Here is a 16,788-nt window from a genome sequence, read left to right as displayed (position 1 = left end):
TAGCGCATCGATGTCCACAGTTTCTGGTTTGCTCCTAGAAACCGAAAATACACTAATGAATGCTATTGCATGTAATTCGTAATACCTATTGCACAGTACATTTAGACAGTTTGGGAAAATTTACACACTCCTAGAAACAAATAGGTCTATGGACTGACCTGTAACAATACAGAGATGGGAAAGTAGATGGTATTTATGCAAATTTAGATGCCAATTAGACATATTTCCACATCCAGCTTGGAAGGGAAGATGGACAGGTGATTTGGGTACAACAGAGAGACTATTGGGAGGTAATGGCCAGCACTAGATGGGATCCCACTGTACTTGGGTGTGACCCTACATAACCCCTCTCTGCTCCTGTAACTGCTGCTGTCATACCACCTCCGGCCAGCGGGTGGCAGTGTCTGGAGAGGCGCTATCCCGCACTGGCCGCGGCCGCTCTGACCGTGACTTCCGGTGTGAACCAGGACCGGAGAGACGGAACGGAGGGGGGTGTGAGCGGGTGACGGCTGTGCCTGCGGGTCCGGGGAGCGGCACTGCGCGGAGACAGCGGCCTTTGTGTAACCGTCGTGAGAGCAGGTAGGCGCAACATCCGGGTCTCCGTCTGAGGTAGGACCACAACTCCCAGCATGCCTCTGGGTTCTCTCTCTGAGAACTAAACTTTGTTTTTCCTTTTCTGGTATCCACAGCTACTTGGCTAAAGAATTCCCAATATGTGTGTGTATGTGTGCATATCGTGTGTCTATCTAAAATACACTATATATATATATATATATATATATATATATATATATATATATTTAGCATTAATGAATAAAGCCATTGTCCACATGTCCCACTTCTCTTATTACACTGTATGTATATAATATTATACACAGCAGGGTGTGCAGTATTCTCTGCCTGTACTGAGCTCTCTCTGTGATGATATTACACATGAGGATGTGAATATTTAGGTAACATAATCCTGTATCTTTCTTCCCTGTAGATATTGACATAACCGGCAGCAGAGTGAGATAAGTGCGGTGCAGCCATGGTGTTCTACTTCACCAGCAATGGTAGGTTTATATACACTGTAATATCTATTGTACATCTGTATACACTGTGTGATATCTATTGTACATCTATATACACTGTGTGATATCTGTTATACATCTATATACACTGTGTGATATCTGTTATACATCTATATACACTGTGTGATATCTGTTATACATCTATATACACTGTGTGATATCTGTTATACATCTATATACACTGTGTGATATCTGTTATACATCTATATACACTGTGTGATATCTGTTATACATCTATATACACTGTGTGATATCTGTTATACATCTATATACACTGTGTGATATCTATTGTACAGCTATATACACTGTGTGATATCTATTGTACAGCTATATACACTGTGTGATATCTATTGTACAGCTATATACACTGTGTGATATCTGTTGTACAGCTATATACACTGTGTGATATCTGTTGTACATCTATGTACACTGTGTGATATCTGTTGTACAGCTATGTACACTGTGTGATATCTGTTATACATCTATATACACTGTGTGATATCTGTTATACATCTATATACACTGTGTGATATCTGTTATACATCTATATACACTGTGTGATATCTGTTATACATCTATATACACTGTGTGATATCTATTGTACAGCTATATACACTGTGTGATATCTATTGTACAGCTATATACACTGTGTGATATCTATTGTACAGCTATATACACTGTGTGATATCTGTTGTACAGCTATATACACTGTGTGATATCTGTTGTACATCTATGTACACTGTGTGATATCTGTTGTACATCTATGTACACTGTGTGATATCTGTTGTACAGCTATGTACACTGTGTGATATCTGTTGTACAGCTATGTACACTGTGTGATATCTGTTGTACAGCTACGTACACTGTGTGATATCTGTTGTACAGCTACGTACACTGTGTGATATCTGTTGTACAGCTACGTACACTGTGTGATATCTGTTGTACAGCTACGTACACTGTGTGATATCTGTTGTACAGCTACGTACACTGTGTGATATCTGTTGTACAGCTACGTACACTGTGTGATATCTGTTGTACAGCTACGTACACTGTGTGATATCTGTTGTACAGCTACGTACACTGTGTGATATCTGTTGTACAGCTACGTACACTGTGTGATATCTGTTGTACAGCTACGTACACTGTGTGATATCTGTTGTACAGCTACGTACACTGTGTGATATCTGTTGTACAGCTACGTACACTGTGTGATATCTGTTGTACAGCTACGTACACTGTGTGATATCTGTTGTACAGCTACGTACACTGTGTGATATCTGTTGTACAGCTATGTACACTGTGTGATATCTGTTGTACAGCTATGTACACTGTGTGATATCTGTTGTACAGCTATGTACACTGTGTGATATCTGTTGTACAGCTATGTACACTGTGTGATATCTGTTGTACAGCTATGTACACTGTGTGATATCTGTTGTACAGCTATGTACACTGTGTGATATCTGTTGTACAGCTATGTACACTGTGTGATATCTGTTGTACAGCTATGTACACTGTGTGATATCTGTTGTACAGCTATGTACACTGTGTGATATCTGTTGTACAGCTATGTACACTGTGTGATATCTGTTGTACAGCTATGTACACTGTGTGATATCTATTATACATCTATGTACACTGCTATGTCGGAGCTCTGTTAGTTTGTGAATGTAAGCTCTCGCATTAACAGGACCCTTTTTTCCTTTGTTTTCACATCTGCGTTTTTTGTCTGTCTTGTATGACCTTTTATTTATGTTTACCTCACTCCCTGCGATTGGAGCTTTACAATTCAACCACAATAATACAAATAACTTATATTTATAATTAACTTACATGTTCTTGAATTTGTCATTGTTGACTTTACACTACCTGCTTATATACTGCTGAGTGTCATGGATATACACCGACCAGTCATAACATAAAAACCACTGAGAAGTGAATAACATTGATTATCTCGTTACAATGGCGTCTTTCAAGAGGTGGGATCTATTAGGCAGCCAGTGAACAGTCAGTTTTTGAAGTTGATGTGTTGGAAGGAGGAAAATGTGCAAGTGTAAGGATCTGAGCGACTTTGACAAGGGACAAATTGTGATGGCTAGATGACTGGGTCAGAGCATCTCCAAAATGGCAAAAAGAGATGGCTTCAGGATGCGCTATGGGAAGAAGGCAGCTGGCGAAGGCAGTGTGAGGTCCTGGGCAATGGTCTGCTGAGAAACCTTGGGTCCTGTCATTCATTTGGATGTTACTTTGACACACACCATCTACCTAAATATTGTTGCATAGCAAGTACACCCCTTTATGGCAACAGTATTCCCTGAAGGCAATGGCCTCTTTCGGCAGGATAATACACACTGCTACACTGGAATAGTTGTTCAGGAATGGGTTTGAGGTACATGACCGAGTTCAAGGTGTTGACTTAGACTCCAACTTCCTCAAATCTCAATCCGACCAAGAATCTCTGGGATGTGCTGGAAAAATAAATCTGATCCATGGAGGCCCCACCTCGCAACTTACAGGGCTTAAAGGATCTGCTGCTAACATCTTGGTGCCAGATACCACAGGACACCTTCAGAGGTCTTGTGGGGTCAGTGCCTCGATGGGTCAAAGCTGTTTTGGCGGCACAAGGGGGACCTACACAATATTGGGCAGGTGTCTTTAATGTTGTTGCTGATTGGTGTATGTAAAACTCTTGTAAAAGATATTCCCTTATGGTCACAGAGTAGTAATGTCTGTATTATATAGTCTTGTATATGATGAGCAGTGCAGTGATGTCATGTGACTAGTGGTGGAACTGTTTTGTGTAACAGTCAGTCATTTTATATATATATATATATATATATATCATTGGTCTGTATGTCTGCCTCTCTGGTTATGCATTCAGACACCCCAGCACTGTTTGGGATGAAACCAATACAAAGTGGTATAGTTGTATCCTGGCCAGGTTTTGGGGGAGGGGGGTTAGGGTCCCGGTTGGACCTCCCGTTAGTGTACGCTGTGCAGAACGTTGACCTGGGGGGCCTGTTCTGGGCCTTTCACTGCATAGATTTGGATGACATTTAATATAAAAACAAACACGACACTGAGCAGCCACCTCATGGGTGTGTTGGAAGAGCTGCTAATTATTTTTAAAAGGTTGACAGTTACATCCAATTCATTTAGATCTTAATAACTTGAAGATTTAAACCAGGGTACTTCAGCTAGTAAAGATTAATGTTCTATCTTTTAGAACTGTTTGTTAAAGAGGACATTAGAAGCCTATATCATTTAGATATAGATATATATATATATATATCTTAGTAAAAAAAAAACTCCTAGTACCCCTCTATTTTGCAGAATTTAATATATTTTTTTCCCATTGTTAATCATGTTGTTTGGGAACACTTCAGCTAGAACCCCATATGTAGTGTCCTTATTTCATTGTACTTACAAATCACAGTGCATACATGACATGATACACCCTTGTTGTGACCAATAATGGTGATTAAATCTGTTTATTGCAGTTGTCTCCCCGGAGTACACACTATACATGGGAAAGGACAAGTTTGAAAGTAAGTCTTTGGGGGAACACGTTGAGCTTTGTGCGTAATAAGTAATACTGTTGCGAGGACGGACAGAGCTTCAGAGAGAGAACCTTGATCTTTACGGAGAGACACGGATAGAGTGCACACAGAACGGATGATGGAAGCATTAATACATAATAGGCAACATTAATAAATCCAGCATTAATAAATCCGTCCTGTGCACTGTATCTCAATAGAGATTAGTGGTCTGTCTGAGAACCTGTAAAAGAATTAACACATCATCTCCTGTCTGCATTCCTGGAGGGTCTTCTCAGTCAGGACTGTAACCTCAAATTGTCAGTTCACTTATTGTCTAACGCAAATACATGTGATCAGAACTGTTTCATGATATCCCTCTGTGCAGACTATGAGCACATTCAGGGGTTTGTGTCTATTTGCTCTTTTAAATGTTGATTCTTTTCTGGGCCTGGCCACTCCCATATGATGTCATACTCGTCATCGTCATACTCCGCACCAGTGATGTCACGCACAACCCTAGCCTCTAGGCTATGCCCCACGCTATTGTATTAGGGGTGTTACATGTCAATAAGATAAATGGGTTATGGGTAAGAGAGCTGAGACAATGGTCACTGTACAGTATCCCACTTTTATATATTGCAGATGAAGATCTTATAAAGTATGGCTGGCCGGAAGATATATGGTATGTATAAGATCTCTTTCAGTGTTTCTGGGGCTTATATACTAGGAGGGTGGTTGTTGTTTGTTGTTTTGTTTTTGTTTGTTTTTTAAATCAAGCTGGCCAAATATGGAACCTTACAGCAGCCTAGAGGTTAATCCTCCAAAACACCACATCTTCCTTCCCTAATGTTGTTGTCTACTGTACACGTATGATTAGCTAGGCAGAGTATGTCCTCGGGATTCTCACTGATAACCTCGTATCTTGTCTCTGCAGGTTCCATGTGGATAAACTCTCATCCGCTCATGTTTACCTGCGGCTACAGAAGGTAAAACACAGAGCTACATACAATATAATATGTGAAAACACAGCAGAGAGAGTCATCTGACACAACCGCACTGTCCAACAGTAAACAAGACTGATAGAGGAAATAAAACACTTCTTGCAGAATGCTATAGGTATAGGAGAGCAGAAACAATGCCCTTGATTTCTCAATATGACACTAATGTATAACTAAAAAATCTTGGATGAACATGATACCCATGTTATACATACGTCATAGCCTTCCCAGTCACTTGGTCTGAACCCAAACAAGCATTTATGGGATGTTCGGAGAGCACCTGAAAGAGCGTTTTCCACCAGCATCAGACGGATGTCCGTTAAGTGACTCCCTTGTGGATGAATGACGATGCGTAATTCTAGACATTGGAAGACTCCATGGCACAGTTACATGCAGGACGTATATAAACGCACCAATTAGTGCATAGAATTCAGCTGTATGATCTACAACCTTTAGCCTATAATAATGTGAAGAAGGGATTTTACTTGCTCTTTAACGTTTAAATTAAAGTAGATTGGGATTGAAATGTAACTTCCTCTATTTCAGGGTCAGACGATAGAAGATATACCTAAAGATGTACTGGCAGATTGTGCACAGCTAGTAAAGGCCAACAGTATCCAAGGTATGTGTTCGGGTGTTTTATAGAGCTGTACTGTAAGAGTCGTGTATATTAGTATATATAACAAGCCTAATGTGTACAGGTAAACTGCAAATTACTTTATGATAGGTTGAACTTTTGCTTTGCTATTATATTGGAATCTATTTTATTTGCATTATATAGAATAGAAATGATTCAATGATTCTGCTCCTATGCAAATAGTACAAGTAACCGCCTACTAGGTAACATGCCCGCTGCTTTTAGATTAATGTGGCATTGAATGTAGTGGTGGTTTTCTCATTACATTTATCACATTGCTGGATTTCCCATAGCCAGTGTGAAGCATTTATGTCCGAGAGCTGAATGACATGGATCTCAGTCCCCTCGCTGTCCATCATTAAGAGATGTGACTGACCCTTTACATAAGTAGTTCAAAAAATGCTGAGATAATTCTTATGCTAGGATGTATGAGTGCTTTTAATCTCTATCAGAACCCCGTCTGCGTTATGTGAATACTTTAATAAAGGACCCATGGTTCCCAATTTGGTAATTTCCTGATAATACAGTGGGGGCAGTTGTACAAACTGGTGCACAGGAGAGAGGTGTTGCTATCCACGACTAATCGGACCGTTGCTTTAATCTTCTAAAAAGTGATGAAAACACGACCTACAATCTGGTTGCCCCCTAATACATCATATTCTCTCTGTGACGTCTGATCTGAAGGTATTATTACTAATTACTATGTTTCTCTCTCTGCAGGCTGCAAAATGAGCAGTATAAATGTTGTGTACACACAGTGGGCCAATTTAAGGAAAACCGGAGACATGGACGTCGGCCAGATTGGGTTTCACCGGCAAAAAGACGTAATTTTTCTTTTTGATTCTTAAATAAACCGTTTTGCAGCAATGTATACATCAGCATGTTTTTCCACCCCCTTTAACTTGTGTATGGAAGGCTCCGTCAGCTAAGCTTGAGACTGTAGAAAATTACCATGTTCCACTCGCATGCACAGATGTAGATGGCACTTAAATAGTTAACAACTAAGTTTGCTGTTAACTCCTCCCCTCTGCAACCCCACAGACCTCAGTTTTGTTTAAGTGCCCAAGGAGTTTGGCTGTGTCAGTACCGCTCTGCAGTACTTGCTGCTAGATTAGATTTTTATTATTTTCTTAGTGTTATTGACATGTCAGTGAGGTTAGGAGTAGACTAGTGTTATGTTTTAGTGACCACAGATAAAGAACAAAAGAGAAAAAGTAATGATCTTGTGGGGCACTCGAATGGACCAAAAAGTATCTGAAAATTACTGTTAAATAAATCTTTATTGAATTAACTTATCATAAAATTTCTAATAGCGAAATATTAAAAGGTGTATATAGAATGCAATTCGAGTGCCCCACAAGATCATTACTTTTTCTCTTTTGTTCTTTATCTGTGGTCACTAATATTTATGATCGGGTGCACCCTTCCCATATATGGATAGTCATTCACTATCCTAGCCTTATTAGAGCATCTATCAGAGGCAAGTGTAACGGACCACCTAGTGCGGTCTTTTTTCCTTTTAGCTCTGTGATATTGTGGGTGGTTTTGTTACCACCATTTCCAGACCAGCACAGGTTATATCAATATTACAATATAATATATAAAGTTATTAGTATTAAATTTCTTTAAAAAAAAATGGCTATTTTCAGTCTGAGTAGTGAACTCTCCAAGAGACAAGAAAATTGGTTAACAGATAGAGATGTTGATTTCTTATCAGACTCTACCTCTAGTCATACTTCAATCTCTAAGGGTTGGACACAGGATCTCTTTGAATTAAAAAGTGTTATGTTTAAACAAGTAAAAACCTTTTGGAATAAAACTATGTTCTGCAATTACATCAAGCAGAGCATGATTCCCAGAGGTTTTAGACCCAAATTATACCCTGCTTTCGAGTTGATCAATGAAGATTTAAAGAAAGAATGGGAGTCTTCCCTTACGAGATGTTCCAATGAATTAATCAATATTCTGATTAGACATGATAATACCCTTCTGAAACAATATGCTCAAGAAATCTCCATATTAGGTGATAAATTAAAAAATTTTGAGGGACTTGAGTCTTTTCAAAAATCTTATGATAAACTCAAAAATGATCTGGATCAGTTTGAAAAAAACATTGTGGACAAAAAAAACGAGGCAAATTTGCTCGTGATAAAGAGGACTACTTACAGGATAAGGTCTTTAGATGGTACATTAGAAGACCCAATAAAAAATTACCCACTTATAGTACATCTGATTTGGATTCTTCTGATAATGAGGTCCCTGATCCCTCTGGTTCTAATAACTCCAATAATGAACAAATGCAGTCTAGGGATTTTTTAGGAACAGATATCAGAAACAAGGACAGAGGAGGGCAAGAAAATCATACAAGATTCACAGGGGGGGGGGGGGGGGGGGAAGAAATCTAAGAGACAGAAAAAGAAAGGAGATGGAAGAACAGGGGAGTCAATTTACCATGAGAAGGAACTACAGACGGACCAGATATTAGAAGACTGTCTAAGAGTCATTAACCTCTCAGAAAGAACTCTTACTCCCACTCAAATTACTCTCCTAAGTAAAGGCCTTTCTTTTTCTCCCACTCAATATATTGATAGATTTGAATGGGAGAAGCATCTAGCCCTTTCTCTAGGAAATTATTATTAAAAAAGTTTTTTCAAATCAAACAAAGAGAAGGTTTTACTCCTGCCCCACAGGATATTACTATTAGAACAGGTTCCAATTCTGTCCATCTAAATATGGAAGAAGATCAACAAGCCTTGGAAATACTAGAGGAACTATATCAACCTAATCCTGAAGATGAAAATGCCTTATCCATGGTGGTAGATGAATTACCAAAATTAAAATCAAAATCGACCTTCTTTCCAGATCTATCCATCTGTCCCCAGGTAAAGATCTATAAGGATCTAGTGTCTAATGACCTAGATGAATTGTTTGTGAAAACCAAACAATACAAATCACGTTCTGGTAATTTAAATCAAGAAGAAACGCTAGCATTAAAAGAGATTTCTGAATGGGAAGATGTCCTGATTAAACCCTCTGATAAAGGGGGTAATGTGGTAATATGGCCGAAACAACAATATCTAAAAGAGGTTTATCGTCAATTGAATGACAAAGACTGTTATAAAAGGATTATATTTAATCCGACTGCCAATTTCTTGTCTTGTTACAACAATATTGTGGATTCAGCCTTTCAAAACAGTGTAATCTCCAAAAATGATTATGATTTTCTTAGTCACCAATCCTAGAATTGCTACTATATACTTGTTACCAAAATTTCATAAAAATGAACGGTCACCTCCAGGGAGACCGATTGTCTCTGGCAATGGAAGCTTGACAGAAAAAGCGAGTAAGTGCATAGATTATCATCTACGAAAACATGTGATGAGTTTAGACTCGTATATCAAAGACACCAAGGATGTTTTGTCTAAATTGGACAATATTACAGTAAATCCCACCACTAAACTTGCGTCTTATGATATTGAGTCACTCTATACTAATATAGTACATGATAATGGACTACATGCAGTCAAGTATTTCCTGGGAATGGAAAGAAATACTGACCTTTCAGTCTTTCTGATTACCCTACTACAGTTTGTACTTACTAAGAACTATTTTGTGTTCGAGGAAAAATTCTTTCTGCAGATCAGAGGAACTGCGATGGGGACTGCCTGCGCCCCCACCTACGCCAATTTATATCTAGGCTGGTGGGAGAAGGAGGTGGTAGTCTTTAATTCGCAGAATGAGAAATATACAGACCATATATTATTATGGTTACGGTATATAGATGACGTGATTCTATTATGGGATGGTGATGATGGATTATTTCATGAATTTACTGATCTCCTGAATGATAATGATCTCAATTTAAGGCTGACATCTGAGATACATGATTCATCAATTAATTTTCTAGATTTAACCATTTTTAGAACTGAAGACGGGAGATTACATACTGATATGTACAGAAAGAAGACGGCCACAAACAGTTTATTGCATTCATCAAGCGCCCATTACCCCCCGGTTATCACAGGAATTCCGAAAGCGGAATTATTAAGAACTAAGAGGAACTGTTCAGATGAACAAATTTACAAGCAGAGATCGGAAGAATTGAAATGTAGGCTTAGGAGAAGAGGATATAATAGTAATATCATACGAACAGCCGAAAAGAATGTATCCAAGCTCAATAGAGATTTATTAATTCACTCAAACATTGATAAAACAAGGGTGGATCAGAAGAATGTCAAATTAAGATTAGTAGGGACCTTCTGTTCGGAATGGAGAGCCATCACACAGATTTTACAAAAACACTGGCACATTCTACAATTAGATGAAGATCTCAAACAAGTACTAGAGGATAGAATCTCGATAACATGGAGACGATCAAAAAAATCTCCGAGATCATCTAGTACAGAGCTATTTCGCACCTGGAAAAAAGATTTCCAATGTTCCAAATGGTTTCTACAGATGTGGGACTTGCAAGTCGTGTCCGAACATGATCCAGATCAAGGAGTATAAGGATAAGTTCGGAAGAACTTATAAGATTTCTAAATTTTTAAATTGTAACTCCATAAATGTTATATATTGCCTTTCATGTCCTTGCAATATGAAGTATGTGGGAATGACCAGTAGACCTTTCAAGAAACGGGTCTTGGAGCATATAGGGAACATAAAAAGAGCAGTGAATGATAGAGCCAACTTGAGACAACTTACAGTAGTGGCCAAACATGTTGAAATATCATAACAGTGACCCTAAGGTCCTAAGGGCATACGCTATGGAACAAGTGAGCTTAGGTCTAAGAGGGGGGGATATTCATACAGAATTGTTACGAAGAGAGACGAAACTGATCTTCCTAATGGGCTGTCTAGCCCCAAATGGCATCAATGATAATAACAGCTATTCAGCCTTTTTATAATGGACCTATGTTATTGATCCCATTGTGGGACGTGTTACAGTGTGAAGATATAATATTGGTACACATGTGATGGCACTCCAATTAGGTACATTAAATCATATGGAAGCTTTTTATGATTTACTATTTACCAACTTCTAAGATCACATCAACAAAACGTAATGTTTATTTCATTTCTGGTATTGCTTATGTTCACTCATTTATTTTCTTTGGATTTTTTTTGATGTTGTTTCACTTTAATTATCGGTCATTAAGACCGTCTTATAATTAGATAATAATTATGGTTTATCCATAACGTATGGATATATAAGATTTTCATATATCACTACTTAGCCTTTCTTTTGGCTCACTAGTATACACGTTCAGGCACTGTAAAACCAGCAAACTTGGGTTTGCCTTAAGTTTTTAATTTCTTTATTCAAATAAGACAATTATTATACTGTCATAAATAATGTTCATATTTTGTTTTCTTGTCAAGTTTGAGTTTCACACAGGATAGTGAGTATATTCCATCTTCTCACAATATTAATACCTATTTAAGTGTGGTATCATCTTCTATTTTACACTTTTGGATCTGGTTTTTCCAGATTCAATTAATTTTAGTCACATTAAACCACCTAACACTTATACCAACAATTTTTCAGTAAATTCACCGGGTAATGTATCATGGATGTATTAGTTTCATCCCTTCATCTGTAGTAAATAATTGTATACTTACCTTAGCTCCATTATAGATTCAATCTGTCCGTTTTTCTTAGATCAGTAATTTACTTCTTTTATACACTCCTAGTGTTATTTATAATCCTCTTTGCTAAGTAAACAATGATTCTGTCCAAGCGGGATTAATCCCTTTAATGCGATCAGTCCACACTGATATTTTTACCATACAAATATACTACTATATCCGGGTTTAACTGGCAACTATGGTTGCCATAGTGTTGCCATAGCGTTGCCAGGAATGACGTCAGAATAAGGGGAGGGACCTCTCCTTTAAATAGCCAATCAAGCCTAACACTCGGCTTGCCTTAAAAAAGCTACTAGCGAAACGCGCGTCGGCGGACGCTGCGTTCACTGCCCGTGCTCATATAATTCAATTCTTTAAATAATATGAGCTTCCTATTCATTTAGCTAGTTTTTAGACCTTAAACCTCAGTCTATTAAATTACCTCCGTTAGAACCTCACAGCTTTCCACCTATTATGCAGAGAAACTAGTGAGAGCTCATAATTTGCAGAGTCCATTGAAAGTTATCATGCTCACAATAGGGGGACTGAACATATGCAAATGAGTATGGAGGGTTAAGTTAGCGATAGATATACCCATGGGAGTTATTAGAACATAATAAATGTACACATTAGAATCGAGTACTCAGTATAGTTGATTAACTAGTGACCTAGATTTAATCACGCTCTTCTATTTGGGGTTTTAATAGATCAGAACAGTGCTATTGTATTTCATCCAGAATTCACCTGGGAATCAACATATGCAGATTAGCTGGACGGACTAATCTTGTGTCTGTCTATTGATTCTCATGCTGCTTGTATATATGTAAACAAGCCATCAGTGTTCCCCCTAAATTACTGTACTGAATACTCATTATTGGCTAAATCTATCCCGATGAATGGGGTTATTTGAGGACAATACACCACTGTTGTATAAAGGTTTTCACACCTACAGAGGATTACCTTGATTTATCACACATCTGTTAACAAGAGTGGAATTGTATGAGTCATATGCTGCTTGTATATTATAAGCAATCCGCATTTACCATCCTCTCAGCTCATAAATATTATTTGGAATCTATTCATGAAGGAATTACCATAATAGATTAAACAATAAGATGTTACATCCTTAATGTATGAAGATTCCAATAATAAAAAATATTGATTATTTGTGACATACATTTATGGCCAAATATTATAGTGAGCAGTGACACGGCTTGACAATTAATATTGTCTATTTTACCAGTTTATTCTTTTTTCAATTGCATTCTATATACACCTTTTAATATTTCGCTATTAGAAATTTTATGATAAGTTGATTCAATAAAGATTTATTTAACAGTAATTTTCAGATACTTTTTGGTCCATTCGAGTGCCCCACAAGATCATTACTTTTTCTCTTTTGTTCTTTATCTGTGGTCACTAATATTTATGATCGGGTGCACCCTTCCCATATATGGATAGTCATTCACTATCCTAGCCTTATTAGAGCATCTATCAGAGGGAAGTGTAACAGACCACCTAGTGCGGTCTTTTTTCCTTTAGCTCTAGTGTTATGTTTTACACTGGTTCATTTAGTTTAAGATGGAATATAGTTCAGTTTTTGCATATTAAAAAAATAACAAGAAGATATAAAAGAATCATCCTGCAGGCAGTGACAGCCATATGCGACTGTCACTGTATTCTCCCGACGGGTCCAGCGCTGCCTTGGGCATAGAGCGCAGGGGACTTCGTCTGAGGAACGGCCATTTTCAGGGAAATGCCAAGTCTCTCGCGGAGGGGGGCACAGTATATACTGTGTGTGACTGACAGGCTGCTCTCTATCCGTAGTATATACTGTGTGTGACTGACAGGCTGCTCTCTACCTGCAGTATATACTGTGTGTGACTGACAAGTTGCTTTCTATCTGCGGGTACTCTGCCCTAGACATGGTTCTGGAGGGATGAGCGCCTTACATCAATTTTGCCTTACACATATCTATACAGATGGATACCTGTAGAATATTTACTGATTCCTTCACATAGTTATAAACTTATTGTTGAGAGTCTTCTATTGTGAGGATTATTCTGTTATATATATATTAACACAGGATTGTGTTGGGGAGTACAACTCTGGGTTTATCCCTGTAGAGTTAGGAGATGTATGTGTATTTATATAAACTCCTAATGTTATGTATACACACTTAACTGAAACTTTTTCTCTGTTTGGTCCAGACGACGAATGTCCCTAAACTTAAAACTCTGTGTTTTGGGTCTTTTTGGAAATCCCTTCTTGTGAACACGGACTATAAAGTTCAGCCCGCCAATAGAGGTAGACTCCTTGCAAAACGAGGACAGTCGCAAACGGGTAGAGATGCTTACTCCAAAAGACGTCCGAATCACAAGATCTCAATTTTTTTTTACATTAAAATAAATAATTAATAATAATCTGCATAACAGGACCTTCCTCTCCTTGAGACTGCCGGGGTAGGGGGTCACCTACAATTATTCAAATATCAGTGGGCGGCGTCCATCTGAGATATTTGGATCTTGGGGATCATGTCCAGAGTGGCAGAAACACCGGGGGTTTTATTCAAACCTGTTCTTGGTGTCCAAACAGGACGGTTTGTTTCCATCAATTCTAAACATCAAGAGGCTAAACCAACATCTACGAGTAGACAAGTTTCGGATGGGATCAGTCCTTTGTTTTTACAGTAGGAAGCTCCCATTATCAGTTTAGGGCTTTCCACAGCCCAGAGAGTTTTCACAAAGATTATGGCGGTAATGGCAGCACATTTACGTGCCTTGGGAGTGAACATTATGCCGCATTTGGACTATTTTCACCTCAAATCCTTATTGGGTCCTTTTCTCTATCAGCATCTGACCCTGTCTATTCGAATTCTGGTGCAACACGATTGGATAATCAATTATTCCATATCCCAGTTGATGTCCTCACAGAGGAAGAGATTTGTAGGATTACGACCACTTTTCAGAAGACCTGTCTCCAGAACCTTCTCTACAGATCCCTACAACTCTCTGTACGGTTGGTTAAACCGGAGTCACCCTTTCTCCTTCATCCAGAGTGGATTAAGGAGAAAAGAAGATTTTTGTTCTTACGTTAAATCTCTTTCTCCGATTTCATCTGGGGGACGCTGCGTTCCCTCCCTTTTGCTGTTCTACGGTTAGTTGTGTTGTTGAGCCCTTTTCTTGGGACTTTAGTATTACTGAGGTCTGTGGGGTTGCAGAGGGGAGGAGTGAGCAACAAACTTAGTTGTTAACTTATTTAAGTGCCAACTCCATGCGCCCTCATACAACCCCATGGTAGCAGTGTCCCCCAGATGGAATTGGAGAAAGAGATTTAACGTACAAAAATCTTCTTTTTTTGTTAACTTCTTTTGTTCTTCTGGACGTATTGTACCAGTTTTCACACTTTTTTTAATGTTTTGTTTAAACTGAATAACTTTTATTCATTTTTGTGTACACCAGTGAATTTTAAAGCTTCTTCGGGGGCCTGATAGACATTTGTTTTGGTAAAACATAATTTTGTTCCAGTTAGATTATGTAGGTAAAACAGGCAATATATGATTTGGACATCCCTGGTGAAAGTGAAGTTACCACGGCCTCTGCTGGGTGCAGATGTCAACAGGACATATTTTTGCTTATTTTAACGCACGTTACTATGTATTAGCTGAATTTATCAAATTTAAAAAAAGTCATGTAAGTGGTATATGCAAAAGCGGGCACCTAGTGAGTCAGTATTTAGTAATCCTTCCTTTTGCTAATCACTGCTACAGTACCACATGTTTCTTGTACCCAGCTAAGGGTCTTGCTGCAGGATTATTCTCACCCTGCAGAACTTTTCCTAGCTCCGAGATATTCTCAAGTCTTCTGCCGTGTTTCACGTGTCTGACATCTCTCCACAGATTTTTAATAATATTTAAGTCTGAGGACTGTGAAGAACATTCTAAAATCTTAATCTTTCATTCCTCTGATTATCTTCATGGTTGATTTTGAGGTGTGTTTTATTATCCAACCTTTTGTCAGGTCCTTTGCAGTGATATGCGGGCTCTGATTTCCATAATCCTCTCAGTTTCGAGCAGTTCTATAAGAGATTTCCCTGGGCATTCCACCGCTTGTCCTCAACAGTTTCCCTTTAAATTCCATTTTTAAATGATGTTTCCAACCGTGGAAATTCCAGTCATGAAACATTTAGGCCTCTTTTCATATCCCATCCAGGAATGCTGGCTCTCTTCTTTCAACTGCCCCTCTCTTTATCTTTTAATCTTTTGGGCGGGGGGGCTTGGTGCTTGTGCCCTGTCTCCTATGGCTCCTACAGCAAGTATAAAACATTCCCGTATATCCTACTCATCTCAGCTGTAGGCCTAGTACTCTAGTTTGCAGAAAACCTTCATAATTCAATCTAGTTTATGGATTTCCATAATCCTCCCAGTTAAATTTAAACAGTACAGACCTGTCTCCAGAAGAGGGCGCAGCGGAGCTACAAAATGAATATAGTACTGCTGGAGTTTTCTCCTTGTGAGCAGTCTGATTTTGTTAACTGTTTAACATTAGTAAGGATTGTCTCTCTGTCTTATTCAGGTGAAAAGTATGACCGTTGAGAAGGTAAATGAGATCCTAAATCGTCTGGAGAAGACAAAGGATGAACGTTACCCAGACCTTGCAGCAGAGAAGGAATCGAGAGACCGGGAGGAGAGGAACGAGAAGAAAGTTCAAATTCAGGAGATGAAGAGGAAAGAGAAGGAGGAGATGAAGAAGAAGAAAGAAATGGATGAACTCCGGTGAGTTAGTCTTTGCATACCAAAAGTAATCATGCAGCCACAAAGCAATTTTATAATGTCAAGCGGAAAATAATACTGTCTGGTTAAGTGGTATATAAATCTTCCTATTGTACAATTTTATGTATCATTTGTCCCCACC

General features: G+C 38.5%; 1 protein-coding gene across 3 annotated transcripts in view; it reads left to right on the top strand.

Annotated features, from left to right (window-relative positions):
- Positions 1–451: 451 nt before the first annotated feature.
- Positions 452–16,788, top strand: part of CCDC25 (coiled-coil domain containing 25) — a 29,067-nt gene continuing 12,730 nt past the window's right edge. The window contains exons 1-8 of one of the 3 annotated variants that reach the window (XM_075201141.1): positions 452–569; positions 986–1,055; positions 4,574–4,621; positions 5,255–5,294; positions 5,547–5,598; positions 6,157–6,232; positions 6,968–7,071; positions 16,450–16,649. In XM_075201141.1, coding sequence (XP_075057242.1) covers positions 1,031–1,055; positions 4,574–4,621; positions 5,255–5,294; positions 5,547–5,598; positions 6,157–6,232; positions 6,968–7,071; positions 16,450–16,649 — 545 coding nt within the window. In that variant the 5' untranslated portion in view covers positions 452–569; positions 986–1,030. Of the gene's footprint in view, positions 610–985; positions 1,056–4,573; positions 4,622–5,254; positions 5,295–5,546; positions 5,599–6,156; positions 6,233–6,967; positions 7,072–16,449; positions 16,650–16,788 lie in introns of all 3 variants that reach the window. The other 2 variants (XM_075201139.1, XM_075201140.1) reach the window with 2 other exon arrangements.

This window comes from Mixophyes fleayi, chromosome 3 (genome assembly GCF_038048845.1).
Source record: "Mixophyes fleayi isolate aMixFle1 chromosome 3, aMixFle1.hap1, whole genome shotgun sequence".
NCBI lineage: Eukaryota > Metazoa > Chordata > Amphibia > Anura > Limnodynastidae > Mixophyes > Mixophyes fleayi.
This window is presented reverse-complemented; position numbering and strand designations above follow the sequence as displayed.